Genomic DNA, 16,818 nt, shown 5'->3' on the forward strand with positions numbered 1-16,818 from the left:
GGGGGAGGGTAAAAGAATAAGAGAAAAGGGAATCTGTAAATGGCTCTAGTCTAAGAAGTCTCAGGAAAAACATATATATATTAAGGTGAACCAGATTGACTGTGACATCCTTTAATTCGATGCATATATACCAAAGAGTTGTATTAAGACATTTATGAAGTCACTTCTTCCTCCATCTTCTTATGTCTTGAAGAGCAGTATACCCTTTTATTGGATTTGAAAGCACTACTTCCAGTTTGTCACTCCCTTCTTCCAACTAGAGATAACGATGTGAGCTCCTAGGGTCAGGCTGGTCATCTCGCCTTCCATTCTCCCGATCCTGATACTGTAAATCCTTAACTTTTCCATCACTTTTCCTTCTTTTCATTAGAAAAAGGCATACACTCTTAAGTACATGTCACCAGCATGTCCACATATAGTTGTTAAGATTCTAATTCAGTGCTCTTATGTAGACTTAGCAGAAGCAATGGCCTTCTTCAAAATGTGACATGCCATGATTACCTCTTGTTAAGTATTTACATGTTCAGTCTCATGTAAGAGTGAGTAAGACAGCTCAATACATATAAGATGAGAAACTCATGAACTAGATGGATCATTAAACAGCATGACAAGACAAGAGCTGGGGATAAAGGGGTCCAGATAGTACTCACCCATTCTCATCCATCACCAAAACCTTTAATCCTTGAAAACTCATCTGCATGTGATTTGCTGGCAATTTGGTCACAAAGGGGAGCTTAGAATCATTTGCACGTCCAGGAATGCCAAGTTTAATGATAAATATAGCAGTAGACCCCTTGCCAAGACCTTCACTTTCAATCCAAATATGTCCTTCCATAAGATTCACAAACCTGTTTTGTGGTCCATTAGAAGATGTGTCAATATTAAATACAGTATGAGGAAAGAAATTGAATATGAAGCAGTTACCAAGTTCACATAGCAAAATGAAAATCAGAGTCGGAAAAGAACACCTAGGAACTGGGTACCCCGTACCTCTTACAAATTGCAAGGCCAAGCCCAGTGCCGCCGGAATTTGTAGTTGCTAGCGCTTGGCTTTGTGTAAACTTGCTAAACAGGTTGGGAATATCCTGCGGTGTAATTCCTATCCCCGTATCTTTTATCTACAGAAAGTATTACTTAGAATATTAAAAATATCAAGAACAAAACATCTGACAGTTTTAAGTCTAAAATGTCAAATTTGTAACTATCCTTAACCTATCAAAGAAAGTATATCAAGCTTGTAAAAATTATACCTGCACCCGTAAATAGAAGTGATTTTCACTAGGCACAGTAAAAAATTCAGGGGCTCTAGGATCTCTTAAAGAATCTGATTTTGCAACAAAAGCGGAGATTGACACGCTGCCTTCCTTTGAGAACTTTACAGCATTGCCAACAACGTTTAAGAGAATTTGCATTAACCGTTTTTCATCCCCAATTACATATTCCCGCAAATCTGACGACAAACTAAGTGTGACGAACAGCTTTTTCACAGATGCAATAGGCTTGATTAAGCTAAGGACCTACAGCAATAAGCAGACAAATAAATTAGTCAGTAGGTCCAGCAAAACATAGTGAAGTGCAAAATATCAGTAATGACACTTTTTTTCCTGACAGGTAATCTAGAATTTGCAAGTAAAAAAGAAAAGAGGGTGATGAAGGGCACCTCTCTAAATAGAGCATGGAGATTAAAAGTGCCAATATCAAGTTGAAGACTTCCATCCTCTAGCCTTGAAAGATCCAAGACATCATTGATGAGCGTTGCTAAAAGGTTGCTGCTTTTGAGGATTGTTTCAACCATCAGACGTTGCTCTGGAGTTAGATCAGTTTCTTGTAGTAAGGAAGATAGTGCAATTATCGCATGCATGGGAGTTCTCATTTCATGATTCATAACCGCCAAGAAATCATTACGTGCACGAACAGCCATTTCTGCTTCTCTTCTCGCCAGATCAAGAGCCACATTCTGCTCCATAAGAAGATCCCTAGCCCTCATTGATTCTTCTAAAATAGCAGCATGTGAAAGAGCAACAGCAACCTGAAATGCCGAGGCGTAGATTAAATCACACTGGGCACTCAAGGATAGCTCTTATTAAATCAAATAAGACATATAAACACCTAAAACTAGTTGCGACCAGACACTGACCACTAGAATAGAGTATTTCCCTACATGTCTAGAAATAGAACATCCAAAATTAGGAGAAAGGAGGCGGATTCCAATATTCAGAGTTATCTCCAAGAAACTTTTTTTGTCTTATTCAGGGTAAGGGTTGGGGAGAGGAAGCTGACATGGTTGTCTTTTCTTCAGTTGTTCCTTTCTTTAATTAATTGTCAATTTTTCCCATAATGAAAGCATAATAGATGGTGGCCTGTCTGGACAAATGAGAATTACTGTTGGTTAACAGCAAGCCTATAGTTGAGTTATGATGAATTTCTTTGAAATCTGATTTCTGGATCTGAGTTGGAGTGGTTAGATACAGAGGTTTCATATTGAAGACCCCAACTAATTGATTGAGGCATAGTTGATTGAGTTGAATTTTCCATTGATAAACAGGAGAAATCCAGGAAAAACTGAATTTTTTTTAAGACTCTGCAATGCAAATAACAAAATGCAGTAAAACTTGGACACTTCACTGTAACTGATGATACATCATGATTTTTAAACAAGTCAAACAAAGACTAGGTGTGCTACTTGCTAGTGAGCTAATTACATTCATCAGAGAACAGTACACTACCAGAGACAGGATGAAAAAGTTAATGTTCTCTAAAGTCTCTGATGGAGAAGTAGGATGCCAGATATGTAAAAAAATTAAATGGCTTCCGTTGAATTATTTTTGTAAAACTCAGTAGTATTTACTTTTTACACACTTAAATACATTATCGCAAATGTTATTTTCACTTCATATGATAAAAGTACTTAGAAAACTACATACACTACAAGAAGCTCTATGTTCCATGAAAGGAACATTCAAATAATTCAGAAAGGCTGTTCCTAATATTTCTATATACCATCGATCCTATTCCCCGTGCTTCTAATATAAGGGATCATCTATAAAAACAAAAGCCAAGGAGTTCCTATCAGAAAATCTACAATGATACACTCATCCGCAACCCGGCCTAACTATTCAATCACCAAAAAGCAATCAGCAGACGAAGTATGCAAAAAAGATCATTATAGTTCAGCTTTTGATTTATCTTTGAAAAATTTAACAAAAATAACAGTAATAACAATTCAGCTGTGCAATTCCAATGGATAAAACCAATAATACTACGAACAACTAAGCCATATGATTCTGCTTGCAGATTCTCAGATTTTTGTAATTGGTCTTCTCCATGTCTAATTCTACACCCAACACTCAGTATGTCAACATGTTTGTGTTCAATCCATAAATATATAAAAGAGAAACTCTAAAACATTATGTTAAGGAATTTTCAATAACAAAAATCAAACCTGATCAGCTACCACTTCAACAAGCTCCAGCTCATGAACATGCCATTGTCTTGCACTGTCCGAAGGAAGCATCAGAACCATTAAAGCATAGCGCTTTGTTGAAAGTTCAGGCCAATCATTAATCTGAAAGTTTGACAGATGCAGAAGTGGAACCCTGACAGCAACCACCTCACCAGGCATGTATTTCCCAGCAGGTCGAAGTTTTGCGACAGGAGAATTTGGTGATATTTTCACGACATGATTTGTACCGAAAACTTGATTGATTACAGGAAGTTGAATGGGTACAGTTAAACCAACTGGATTTTGGTGACGTAAAGTGTAAGAAAGCTGAAGCTCAAGTCCAGGACGTGTTGGCATCCATAATGCACACTCTTCCAATGTCAATGTTTTTCCTAGCTCAACAAGTGTAGTCTTTAAAATAGTATGTCTATCAAGAGTGCTTCGGATTTCATGAGTTAGCATTCTAACATGTCTACCTGTCTCCTCTTGAGTCCGAATAATACCCATTTCACGGTCAAGCTGTGCAGCTTTCTTTTTCAAGAACAGTTCCCTAGTTTTGACACTTAATAAATCAGGAATGATGTGGACAAGCATGAGAGCAGTTACACATGACACCAGCGCAGTCAAGGCCTTTGCAGTAGTCATTACTATTGCCACATTCCTTGTATGCATATTAAATGTCCATAAGTTGATAAGATGGGTTGCTCCACAAAGAACTATGAAAGCACCGAACTGCACAAGAACCCATCTATATGGAAAGACAGCAGACTTCTTAACGAAGTATATCAACTCCACTGGAATGGAGAAATAAGCAAGTGCTATGAAAAAATCAGAAATGTACTGATACTTCATTAGCAAGTCGTCAGCAGGCAACTGTGGGTCGATGATGCAGTTACATGACTCCACGATGGAAGATAACTGCAGCAAATAAGGAGAAGGAAATATGCCTCAGAAGAATAACAAGCTGAACAAGAGTTAAACAACCGGAATATAGTTAATTGCAGCATAAGTTATGACATATGTTTGTGAAAAAGGAATTATACCCAAGAACAACAAGGTGAAGAAGAAGCAAATATTGAAATTAACAGCTAACTTATAGTGTAAAAAATAGTTCCCTTGCACCAAAAGAACAGCAAATTGTGAATTTCATCTTTATGTTATGCACTTTATATATGCCACAACTTTGCTGATTTAATATGTTAAAACCTCTAAAGAACTAAAAGCATAACATGTAGGATGAAATCGTAGGCCCCAACTCCTTTTATACACTTGTACATTCCTTTGTTCCTTTATATTTTCTTTTTATTAAACTCCTCTAGTCAAGAATACATTAAAAGATAAGACACTCCTTCAACAATATTGTCGAAATTATAAGAACTGTTTTCAAACATGATATAGTTCTTATAGCGAATTCCAAATGCTACCCACAAATATAAGAAACTAGGGATCTTCACTATATCTTGGAAAAAAGTAGCACCAAATACTCTGCGTAATTAGTTTTATATTTAAGGGAATAAAGATAGATAGAATAGTTCGACAATTAGTTGTGGAGGTTGAAAGAACAATTATTTCCTACTGGTATTGTAAGTGGAGGCCATGCATGGATTAATTGGATACCTTTTGGCAGTTCCAGATCTATGGTGTCACTTGCATCTAAGTATATACATCTTAATTTTGGTCACATAATGCATCCCTCTGTCCCAATTAATGTTACACTCTTTCCTTTAAAATAAGTCCCAAAAAGAGACATATTTCTATATTTAGTAACAATTTAACTTTAAACTTCACATTTTACCCTTAACAATGGCTTACTTTGAACAACAAGTCTCAAAAGTCTTCCTTTCATTCTTAAACTTCGAGCACAGTCAAACACCTTCACATAGATTAGAACAGAGGAGTAGTAAAGTTCCTCTTTTCTTCCTCTCCTAGTTTCTCTCCTTTCACCTTCCTGCAGGAGTGGAGCGATTGTTGACATTGTAGACATCTTGTTTCCTCAATTCATTCTGGCATGAAATCAATCATTGGGTAAACAACACTCAATTGATGGAGTTACCTCTTAATCCCTTTCTCTTGTATCATCTCCCTTTTGATTCATTGTACTGAGAGCTTTACACAATTTGGCCAATTAAATGAACTTTTCCTTTTGCTCTCTATAGATTGCAAGTTTAGTTTATTGCAGTTAATATTAGAGCTCCTTTCTGAGCCCATTATTGATCATAGCAGAGAGAATATGATCACAGTAGCTTGTCTAGTATATAAAGATAGTGCTGCTAGTCCAAAATGATCAAAGTCAAAACGTGAAAGATGGTTTTCAATGTAGGTATCCAGTTACAGATGCAATTTTATAGGCTTTCACTTAAGTGTTTCTCTATTTTTTTTTATGAAGTAAGAAGAATGTCATTAACAAAGCATCAAGCAGAAGCACAGATTACAAAAGAAAGAAATATCAGCTCCCAAAAAGGCAAAAAAAGCTATCTAAACAGCTAACAACAGAGATCTATGGAGCTGATAAATTCTAGGAAAGAATCGACACCAAGTACAGGAGAGAGATTAACCCAACCAAAAAGAGTAATCAAACATCTTGCTTTAACCATCAGGGACTCCCAAGAACATAAATTTTCTATGAATAAAAATAGAAAACGAACGGCTTGTTATACAAAATTATTTATCATTATCATTTTTATCATCTATTTCTTTTCTTATCGGTATCTATGGCTTGATCACAAGTCAAAATATGGTTAGAGCCCGATCTATATTATATTGAAAGCAAGAACTCAAAAACTTAAAAGTTATTACCTAAATACTCTATAAAATTTAAATTACCTAAATATCCCTAACCTAAATAACCTACTTTAAAAGACACCTAATGCAGCCAACGGAAGAAAAGAAACCGCTTTGACAATAATTTCTCCCAATGAATAGTTGCCACCTTACAGTATCCTAAACATGGTATTATTAACAATGCCAATTTCACCTTCATTTTCAGGATATTTCTCACAAAAAACAATGGAAGCCCCACACTAAGTCCTTCAAGAAGAAGCAAAAATTTAAACTTGTAAGTCTAGGTAATGTTTTCCTACTTCTAATGATTTATTTTAAAAACTTGAACTGAGTACTTGATTTTTATGGCATGTATGGAGGATAAGTATAATGAGAAAGAAAGAAACATATTTACATCTATTTTGTAGTTCTGCATCTGTTTAATAGTTTCGTATCTATAATCTGATTTTCATTATCTATAATTTGATTTTCACATGTGGTGAACGACAAACAACAAGAATTTTTGTCTTATGCATCAACTAATGGCTAAATACACTAGAACGTACGAATCGTGTTCACAAAATAAATTATGAGGTCTCTTCATCAAAAATAAATTATGAGGTTTTGACATCTATCCTAACATTTATTATTATTGAATGTCATAAAATATATACAAAATATAGAGAAAGAAGAAAGAAAATATTTAGGGCCCGATTTGGTCACTTTTTTCTTCTTGATATCTTGGTTTGATGTGTTCCCTCTTCTAAACATCTATTGTTACTAGATCTGCCTATGGTGAATGAGGAGCATATTTCTCCACATCTGTAATTTCATAGCTTTACATAGGAAAAGCATTGTGATGAGGTCAGCAAATAGAGCATATCATTCACGTGTCTTTGTCCATTTTTTTGTACTAATAGTGAAGAAGCTCATGACCTCTTTAAAAAGAAAAAAAAAGGGCAAAATGTATAGGTTACCAAATGTATGACATGCACATGCTTGGTCTGAATGTTCATTATTTTGTGGGACAAAAAAATACAAATTCTGAAAATAGGTTATGTGGTTAGAACTGTGAAATAAATTTGATTAATATAATGATGCTATAGGAACCAACATTGCAATAGAAAAGAACATATGATGTAAGAAAGCATGAATCTACTTAGATCCTCCAAATTTCAATGATGTCATATTCACTTTCAGTGATAGTGCATTTCAGAACAATTTGTTCCCTCAGAGTTATAGCCAGAAAATCATTATTCAGCACTTAAAAGATATTATTTCATCATCCAAATATTATGCTCATTTTATTAGTACGTAACATCCTCGATATTATTCGTTTAAATGTTCACTTCCGCATTTTTTGAAGGTTTGAGTTAGTTTGAGTTATATTTTACTAGTATTAGATTTTCTTAACTTGGGAAAACTGTGGCATATGCGGTTAGTGCAAAGTTTTCACCGTATGTGACATATTTTCCTTGTGCATACTTTACACATGAAATTATTTCTCAATTTGGACTCTTCTCCATTAGCAGGTTTTGGTTTGTTTTTATCACTCTCGCACGCCTTTAATCTTCATTTATTTCTTCTTTGATACCATCCTGAGATATGTTTAGCGAATGTGTTTACTATAGTCTTCTTCCAGGAATTATTCCTCAAATAGTGAACCACTAGAGATGAGGGATACACATCTTATCCCAAATCTCATTTGTGGTAAGGTAGGGATAAGGTCTACTTCCACTCTACCCTCCCCAAATCCTATTTGTCGGATTACATTTGGCATGTTGTTGTAGACTAACTGATTTGAGCTAGTTAAACACCGAAATCAGTCTTTCGGGGATAAATAAAACGAACATGCAAAAATGAGTTGAACTTCACATTCATCCCAAAAACTCAAACTATAAGAACATATTCCGAAAAAAATGATCAAAGCACCATCACAATTATGAAGACATTATCACAACAAAAGCAACTTAACTCTAAAAATAGTTAATTGATTGCAATTTCAGTTCATTTACATACTAATCATTCTTAAAAATCATTCCAAACCCCACTCTCCAAAAACAAATAACCTTGCTCCATGAAAAATCAAACCTCAGTAACTGCCTGGAAACTTTAATTATTCAGTTTAGGTTATTCTAAATTAATCAATTTGAGCTAGTTAAACACCCAAATCAATCGTTATTATAAACAACACAATCTACAAAAATGAGCTGAAATTCAACATTCAAACGATTCATCACGAACTTTGAATACATTATTACAAGTGAAGCTAATTAACAACATGTAAGCTTCAAAAAAAACACTTCAATAAGACTATTTTTCAGCAATTAAAAGTCAAAATTGGCAAAAAAAAATGAAACAAAAGTAGTTAGGGTTTATGAGACTTACAAGGCGATTCATCCGGAGAAGAGATCCCATCTTGGCAAAAAAAAAAAAAAATTGGAGCGAAAAAAAAGTGATGAAGATTGATGATGAAGATGATGATCAAAAGGGAAAGTGAAACAATGGAGTTGGCTAGAAAAGGAAATGACCCAATTTGTAATTTCACGGGTCATACAGTTGGGTTTTTTTTGTCAAGTTGACTGAATTGGACTCCAATGGCAGACATAATTGAATTATTTTCATCTCAAATTTGATATATTATTAAAAATTTAAGAACTTTTTCACATGGAAATGTTTTTTTGGAAAAAAAAGAAAAGGAAAAGAGATTACCTTGTAGATAGGGTATCAACAAGGCTAGTCATATTATAAATTTAGCATAATATACAAACAAGCTTTTTAATTTGACTTCAGTTAATATTTATGTCCTCCGACTTTGGATGTATACAAATAGATACTTTAACTTATATAAAATTGAACAAATAGATATATGTGTTTTACATGACGTCCTACATGACAATCTGTATTCTAAGTGGAGTCCTACAGGCACACTACAAAAATAACCATAAACTTTGATATTCTATCCTCTTTTTCTTACAAATCTTTTAATTATGCGTGATGGTGGAAGTGATTGATGGTTAAGACCAACCGTAATGGTAATAATGGTTGATAGTAATAGTGGAGGTGATGGTGATGGTGACAGTGGTATATAACTATAATGATAAAGGTGATAGGTGTGATAGCGACTGAAAGTAGTGATTGTCCGTTCATGATATTCATCAAAAGCAAGTATGAAATGATATATTATTTATGTAGCTTTTCAATGTGTTATGTCCACTCCTATATTTATATACAACTATGGTGGTATAGGTTATATATGACCTAGGAAATCTAATCTTACTAAAACTAAGCTATCCTTGTCCGTAGGATTATTAGTTAATATAGGAGTCAAACTCTTTAAAGGAGTCGTAAGAGTAGTTCCAATAGTGGTTGACATCAATATACAGTGATTGTAATGATAGAGATGATTGATGATGGTAGTTGATAGTTATCGGTGATAATAATAGTTATGAGGATAAAAATAATTAGTAATAATATCTAGTGAATGTAGATAGAGTGATAGTGAAAATTATCCACACAAATTATCTAGTAAACGTAAATAGAGTGTTAGACTAAATAAGCTTTCAAATCTTAATATAAATGAATACACCATTATATATTCAGATTCAGATCTTCGTCAAGTAGAAACAAATAACCCTCTAATTGATTAGTATAACACAAGGAATGATAACAATTTTTTTATTTTAAAAAAGACTCAATTAGTAAAATATTCAATTGATTACATAATTGTCCCTTTCTTGTCTCAATGAAATGGTAAATCTCTCCTTAATGACTCCTAGCACACCACAAAAAAGAACCACACAAACCCTCACACTCTTAATTACCTCTTCTTCTTACAAGTCTTCTACTAATAGTACTATTCCTTTGATATTTCCCAAACTTACAAAGAAAACATGACACAAGAAGAAGAAGAAGTTGTACTTTTAGATTATTGGCCTAGTCCTTTTGGAACAATGGCAAGAATTGCCCTAGTTGAAAAAGGAGTCAACTACATCCACAAGTTTGAGGATTTGTCTAATAAAAGTCCTTTGCTTTTGGAAATGAACCCGGTTCATCACAAAATACCGGTTCTTGTTCATAAGGGTAAATCTATTTGTGAATCAAATATCATAATTCAATATATTGATGAGATTTGGAAAAACAATTTTCCCTTATTGCCCTGTGAACCTTACCAAAGAGCTAAAGCTAGGTTCTTGGTTGACTTCATCAACAAGAAGGTAAAGGACTTTTCAACTCTTCTTTAATTCATTTCATATGTAAAGTTGTATGTTTGTGTGATTTGATTAACTTGTATAGACTTAGGGGTTGTTTGACCAGTGGTTAGAGTTATGCAGGTATTACTATCATAAGAATTAGTTATGTAGTTATGCAGAATTTAGTTATACTCAGGTACATATTCTGCATAAAGTAATACTCTCTTTGTTTTAATTCGTTTGTCTTTTGACTTGACATAAAGTTTAAGAAAATATAAAAGACTTTTGAATCTTACGATCTTAAATTAAAGATACGTGAAATGTATGGAAATAGTTTTTAATCTTATCATCATATAAATAACCCTACAAGCATTAATTTTAGGTACATGGGTCAAGTGTAAAGGTATGGATGGGGCAAAATGAAGAGCAAGAAGATGGTAAGAAAGAACTTGTAGAATGGTCAAAGTTTTTGGAAGAAGAACTTGGAGACAAACTTTATTTTGGAGGAGATGAATTTGGATTTGTAGACATTGCATTTGTTCCTTTCTACAATTGGCTTATTGTCTTCAAGACCTTTGCAAATTTCAACACAATTGAAATAGAATGTCCCAAGTTAGTGATGTGGGGAGAAAGGTGTTTGAAAAGAGACTCAGTATCCAAGTCACTTCCTACTTCAGATCAAGTCTATCAAGCTTATTTGGAATTCAAGAAAGGTTGGTCACATGGTTAGTAAACACAAAAACGGATTCAGAATTTTATATTTTAATGATCGAACATATCACTTGTTTGAGGTGGGACCATAATGAGTAGTGAGAGGGTCTAATGGTTTAACATCATCAGTCGATATGTTTGAATATTGAAGACACGTAAATGATAAGTATGAATATTATTGATAAAGAGTGTGTCTATTTGAAAGAACATGACTTCACCTATGTATACATATTTCTCGCAATAATACTAGTCGATATGTTTGGATGTTGGAGTCACATAAATGACAAGTACGAGTATTATCGATAAAGGGCTTATCTATATGAAGGAAATTGTTTACATCTAACAAGTATAATTTTTTTACATCAAATAAGTAATTTATTTATTTATTTAGATTTACTTTTTTTATTATTTTTCATTCGATATTTACATTATAGTTCGACTAAATTTAAATTTACGCTGAAAAATCTCACATTGAGAGATAATCACGCCTTTACAAAAGCGACTCCATATCCGAGATAAATTTAGACTTACTTAATAGTTAATATATACTAATTCAAAGTGTCTTATGATCCAATTTTTAATATTTTTTCCAGATTAAAAGAGAAGGTCCAGAAAGATGTGGGGAATTCTTGATAATACAATAAAAAAAAATTTAAAGCCTCACCAACCTATGACTAATCTTATTTTCTATTTATAGTAAAGTCATTCATATCTTTAAGATAATGATGATCAATTAAATTTGTTTTTTAAAATTTTTATTCTTTTGTTAGGTTTTGTTAGGAAGCGTTTTATCTCAAACATAAACGTAAAATTAAATAAAAATCCTTCTAGATTATAAGAGAAGTTCCTAGAAATATGTAGTCATTCTTGATAGTACAACCAACAAACTCTATTTATACACATAATTTTCTATTTAAGTGTTCATCACATATTTTAGTTCCACTTTAATTTCATCTTTTAATTAGCAAAAATGAGTAATGAAGTTGTTCTTTTGAGTGCTTATGTGAGTATGTTTGGTATGAGGGCAAGAATTGCATTAGATGAAAAAGGGATTCAATATGAATACAAAGAGGAAGATTTGAGTAATAAAAGTTCACTTTTACTACAAATGAATCCAATTCATAAGAAAATTCCAGTGTTGATTCATAATGGAAAACCAATTTGTGAGTCACTTATAATTGTTGAGTATATAGATGAGGTTTGGAAGGGCAAATCTCCTTTGATGCCTTCTGATCCTTATAAGAGGGCTCAAGCTAGGTTTTGGGCTGATTTTATTGACAAAAAGGCATACAATTACATCTATATATTATATATTTTCTTTAATTACTAAAATAGTTGGTGTATATGTAAAGATTTTAATATTTTACTTTAACAGGTTAGTAGGTAGTTGAGGGGTGGTTTCACTAATTTTAATTAGTTAAACAAGAAGTGTACGTTCAATTTTGAGATCACCATTTAAGTCATATTGACATCAATATATAGAGTTCTGAAATTTCATATAACTGAAGTTCAAGTACATATTATTGAAATTTAGTCAATTTTGCATGAAATTTAAAATTGAGATCAGAGAAAAATACAAATTTACTTTCAAAATTGAAAATGAAGTTCTTAATAGAGAGCGTTTTCTTGTTACAGGTTTACGAGAGTGGAAAGAGAATATGGACTACAAAAGGGGAAGATCAAGAAGCAGCCAAGAAAGAATTCATAGAGTGCCTAAAGTTATTGGAAGGAGAGTTGGTAGATAAGCCATATTTCAATGGAGAAAATTTTGGGTTTGTGGATTTGGCTTTAATTCCTTTCTATAGTTGGTTCCCAACTTTTGAGAAATTTGGGAATTTTAACATAGAAAAAGTGTGTCCAAAGTTTGTGGCATGGGCCAACAAATGTATGCATAAAGATAGTGTCTCCAAATCTATAGCGGAGCCAAATAAAGTTTATGAGTACGTGTTAAAATTGAAACAACAACTTGGCCTTCCATAGGTCTTTTCGTTGTATTCGTACAAACAGACTTGATGGAGTTAAGCTGTGAGGATGTTATGTGTGTGTTAGTTAATATGTTTTTTCTTTCTGAAAACTTGCGAGGTAGTTATAAAATAAATGTTGTTTATCTATATTTATGTATATATAAAGAATAAATAAATGTTTTTATTATGCTATTAAGGGGTGGATTTCTAGCAAGTCTTGGTGTAATAAAACTACTTTAGGTAGGAAATTGTAGTAGGAGATTTTATGAAATTGTTGAATGCTAAGCTAGCCAATAATGAATCTCTGTGTAAATTTGGGGTTTATGGACCTTCTAAATGCTATTGTTGTATCAACTTTGATGATAATTTTTACGAATAATTTTTTATCATCCTTTTTTAAATCGAATGTCTATTGAAAATCGTCCCTCTATCTAAGTACACTTTATCTTCACCGGAACAAGAAATTGCTAAAAGAAGAGTGTTACTCACTTCCAAAGTAATAGATTTCCACTACATTCTACTTGTTAACAATGAAATCAAGAAAGCCAAAAGATCCATTCTTTCATCATAAAAGGAGAACATTTATTACATAAGTGAAATCCACAAAAACAAAAACACTAAAAACAGAATCCAACAAGAGACATGTCCATGTCTTCTTTTTATTTTTTCTCCATTCGGTACCTGAAGCCTGACTAAATACTCCTTAACAAAGACGACTCTCGTGTCTTTATCATTCCAATCCAAACTTGTTCCTAAGGTGAAGGACAAACTCACAAACTTTCTTAGAATCAGGAAGTGCCTTAGAAACACTATCTCTTTCCAAACACCTTTTCACCCATGAAATCAATTTGGGACATTCTAATTCAACATTAAATTTTCCAAATGTTTCATAGGCAAGAAACCAACTATAGTAACCAATCAAAGATACATCAAGAAACCCAAAATTATCACCTCCAAAATATGGTTTGTCACCAAGTACTCCTTCTAGCAATTTAAGTCCATCTAAAAAGTCTTTGATTGATTGCTCTTGTTCTTCTCCTTTTGTTGCCCATGTCTTTCTTGCATATTCATGTACCTTCATTATTTTGCACAATTGAAATTATTCAATCCAACACACTTTTCTTTTTTTGTCTACACAAAATATATTACTCCTTTTGTTCCTATTTAGTTGCGTTTTAGTTTTTTCTTCTTTTTTCTTGAATGAAAAAACATTAATCATAAGAGACAAGTGAGACTTGCTCAAGTGGTTGAGCATCTCTACCATCGATCAGTAGATTGAGAGTTCAAGTCGAGCTAAAGGGTGAGTGAAAACATTATTGATCCTCTTTGAATTAAAAGAAGAACATTATCTACCCTCATTTACCGCTCCTTAATTATATCACAATTTATATTGTTGTTCAAATCTCAAGAGTCAAACTAGTAATTTTGACCGTAAATTCAAATGAAACCTTTAAGCTTTTAAAATGAATAGTACAAATTAGTAATTTCCAAATCAATAACTTTAAAAGACTAAAATCCTAATTTCTCATTGCCTTCAAATCCTGATTTTCACCTCTAAGAAAAATCATATTATAACTAGTACTATATTATTTATAACGACTATAAAATCAAATCTCTCCTTTCAAGCGCGAATAAAATTAAAGCAAAAAAGGAAATATTTTTTTTTTTTTTTTTACTTACAGTATTGTCCATATAATCAGACCAAAACCAAGCTTGAGCTTTCTCATAAGGATCTTTTGGAACTAACAAAGGACCAGTTCCCTTCCAAACATCATCAATATATTGAATTATAACAAGTGATTCACAAATTGATTTTCCATTATGAATTAATACTGGAATTTTCTTGTGAATTGGATTCATTTGTAAAAGCAAAGGGCTTTTATTCTTCAAATCTTCTTCTTTGTATTCATATTTTATACCTTTTTCTTCAAGTGCAATTCTTGCCCTCATACCGTACATACTACACCAAAAATCTAATAAAATCACTTCTTCTTCCATTCTATTCTAGAGCAAAAGTATTGAATACTAATGTTATTGATGAGTATTGACTATTGATATGAGGCACTATATAAAGAGTTTTTTTAGAGTAATGTGCATCATCAATGTAAATAATTTTTATATAATATTATAGTCATCTTTTTAAATTGTACTAGATAACATATTTTATTTTTAAATGTCGAAGGACATATTTTATGAAGGTTTATTTATAGAAATTATTTTAATGATTTGATAGTGTAAAAAAATATTTGTATAGATTGTGTATAAAATATAAAATCATATATCATTGAGTCCTACATCAATGAGATATTGTGGATTTTGTAACCTTTTATATGGTTTTTGATAAATTTCACTTTGTAAGCTAGTATTTGATATTGTATCAGATTTATTATCATGTATCAAAACTAAGCACACTCCAATATGATTTTGGGGATAATTTGATGTTTAACTGATCATATTATATTATTTACGCTTCGAATGTATCATATTAAACCCCACATTAATGAACTTTGTGTCTCTTTAATGTGATTTTGGACAGTTTTTATTTCTATCTACTCTCTTCATATCATATTAGTTATTCATTTTTTTTTCTATACATACTTTAATAGATAAAAAATTGTAAAAGATTATATTCACTCATAAAAATTTCCTATGATATATTATTATAATCTTTGGTCACTAATTGATCTTGGCATTCTTTATTCGTTTTTTTCTTTTTCTTTTTTTTGCTTTTACATTTGTTTAATGCAATTAGTGACTTGTTATAATATGATCTATATGTTTTGCCTTTACAATATTCTTAAGAGGTCAAGAAACATTATTAGCGTTACAAAGATTTGATGAGATCCAATTGCATTACATTTTCGATTTATATAACCCTTGAAATTTGAACCATATGCTAAGTTTGTCTTCATCCAAAGAAACAAAGTGGCAGGTAAAATAATTTGATCTTAAATTAGTATATTTGTTTTTGTCTTAATTTACGTGATATTATTTGTTTAAATATAAAAATTAAGAATGAGCAATTTTTTTTAATATTTATAATCTAAAATAAGTCTTAAATATTTATATAATTTAAATTATTTATTAAAAGTAAAATAAAATATTAAAATATTTGTAAATATAAAAAAATAATTTTAATAAATATAGACATTTGATACTGTTTGTATAATATTGAATATTGAAGCTTTTTCTTGACGTTAGTGGTGTCTGCAAGTTGGGCTATAATTGAGTGAAATAAAATAAATTAAACAATAAATAAATAAAATCATAACCCACTCAATATTTAATCCAATTTAGGAGTGTTAAATAGAGATATCTGGGTGAGTTGAACTGAATTTAAGTGGATTCTCTATATTTGGTAGGGTCTTTAATTTTTGCGCCTCAAAATCATAACCCACTCGCCTCTCTCCATCTCTCGCTCCTTTTTCGCTCTTATACAAGTAAAATTAGAGCAAATGAATACACTCCCGGCATTTTTTTGTGTTTATATATCTTTGTATACTCATGTATTGTATTTGATGATATAACCTAAATGCATGCATGAATACAAGAGCGAATGAATAGCCTAAATGTTTGGATAGATTGTATCGTTCTCCGTCGTTACATAATGTCACACAAATAATTTGAATGATAAACCTATAAGAAAGTAGGATACGAGGTAAAACAACTATAAAAATGTACAATAAAAGATTTAAAATAATTATTAAATAACAAATAAAGACAAAATGAGAAGAAAATATTAAGATAA

General features: G+C 32.0%; 3 protein-coding genes across 5 annotated transcripts in view; 1 reads left to right on the forward strand and 2 right to left on the reverse strand.

Moving 5' to 3' along the window:
- Positions 1-8,812, reverse strand: part of LOC102588584 (ethylene receptor 1) — a 10,127-nt gene extending 1,315 nt beyond the window's left edge. Inside the window, exons 1-6 of one of the 2 annotated variants that reach the window (XM_006349935.2) lie at positions 8,591-8,812; positions 3,443-4,360; positions 1,661-2,029; positions 1,251-1,517; positions 991-1,118; positions 651-848 (exon numbers count right to left, since the gene is read on the reverse strand). In XM_006349935.2, coding sequence (XP_006349997.1) covers positions 651-848; positions 991-1,118; positions 1,251-1,517; positions 1,661-2,029; positions 3,443-4,360; positions 8,591-8,620 — 1,910 coding nt within the window. In that variant the 5' untranslated portion in view covers positions 8,621-8,812. The remainder of the gene's footprint in view (positions 1-650; positions 849-990; positions 1,119-1,250; positions 1,518-1,660; positions 2,030-3,442; positions 4,361-8,590) is intronic. The other variant, XM_006349934.2, reaches the window with a different exon arrangement.
- A 1,175-nt stretch (positions 8,813-9,987) lies between these two features.
- Positions 9,988-12,939, forward strand: LOC102589125 (glutathione S-transferase U25-like). Of its 2 annotated transcripts, none has more exons than XM_015309848.1 (3): positions 9,988-10,419; positions 10,778-11,120; positions 12,742-12,939. In XM_015309848.1, the coding sequence occupies exons 1-3, from the start codon at positions 10,096-10,098 to the stop codon at positions 12,849-12,851; spliced, it is 777 nt and encodes a 258-aa protein (XP_015165334.1). In that variant the 5' UTR covers positions 9,988-10,095; the 3' UTR covers positions 12,852-12,939. The 2 variants fall into 2 exon arrangements, with proteins under 2 accessions (XP_015165334.1, XP_006349998.1); XM_006349936.2 differs by having other exon boundaries at positions 10,778-11,108.
- Positions 12,940-13,603: 664 nt separating this feature from the next.
- LOC102589451 (probable glutathione S-transferase) lies at positions 13,604-15,111 on the reverse strand. Its single transcript, XM_006349937.2, has 2 exons — positions 14,751-15,111; positions 13,604-14,145 (listed from the first exon to the last, which is right to left on the reverse strand). The coding sequence occupies exons 1-2, from the start codon at positions 15,066-15,068 to the stop codon at positions 13,801-13,803; spliced, it is 663 nt and encodes a 220-aa protein (XP_006349999.1). The 5' UTR covers positions 15,069-15,111; the 3' UTR covers positions 13,604-13,800.
- Between the last annotated feature and the right edge of the window lie 1,707 nt (positions 15,112-16,818).

The sequence above is a fragment of the Solanum tuberosum genome, unplaced genomic scaffold, assembly GCF_000226075.1.
Source record: "Solanum tuberosum cultivar DM 1-3 516 R44 unplaced genomic scaffold, SolTub_3.0 scf00116, whole genome shotgun sequence".
In the NCBI taxonomy this organism is placed as follows: domain Eukaryota; kingdom Viridiplantae; phylum Streptophyta; class Magnoliopsida; order Solanales; family Solanaceae; genus Solanum; species Solanum tuberosum.

Excerpts from the sequence above, each read along its gene's own strand:
- LOC102589125 (XM_015309848.1), top strand. The coding sequence starts at position 10,096 with ATGACACAAGAAGAAGAAGAAGTTGTACTTTTAGATTATTGGCCTAGT. Across the intron at positions 10,420-10,777 it reads TTGACTTCATCAACAAGAAG|GTACATGGGTCAAGTGTAAA; the intron begins GTAAAGGACTTT and ends CATTAATTTTAG. Across the intron at positions 11,121-12,741 it reads CAAGAAAGGTTGGTCACATG|GTTTACGAGAGTGGAAAGAG; the intron begins GTTAGTAAACAC and ends TTCTTGTTACAG.
- LOC102589451 (XM_006349937.2), bottom strand. The coding sequence starts at position 15,068 with ATGGAAGAAGAAGTGATTTTATTAGATTTTTGGTGTAGTATGTACGGT. Across the intron at positions 14,146-14,750 it reads CTGATTATATGGACAATACT|GTACATGAATATGCAAGAAA; the intron begins GTAAGTAAAAAA and ends AAAATAATGAAG.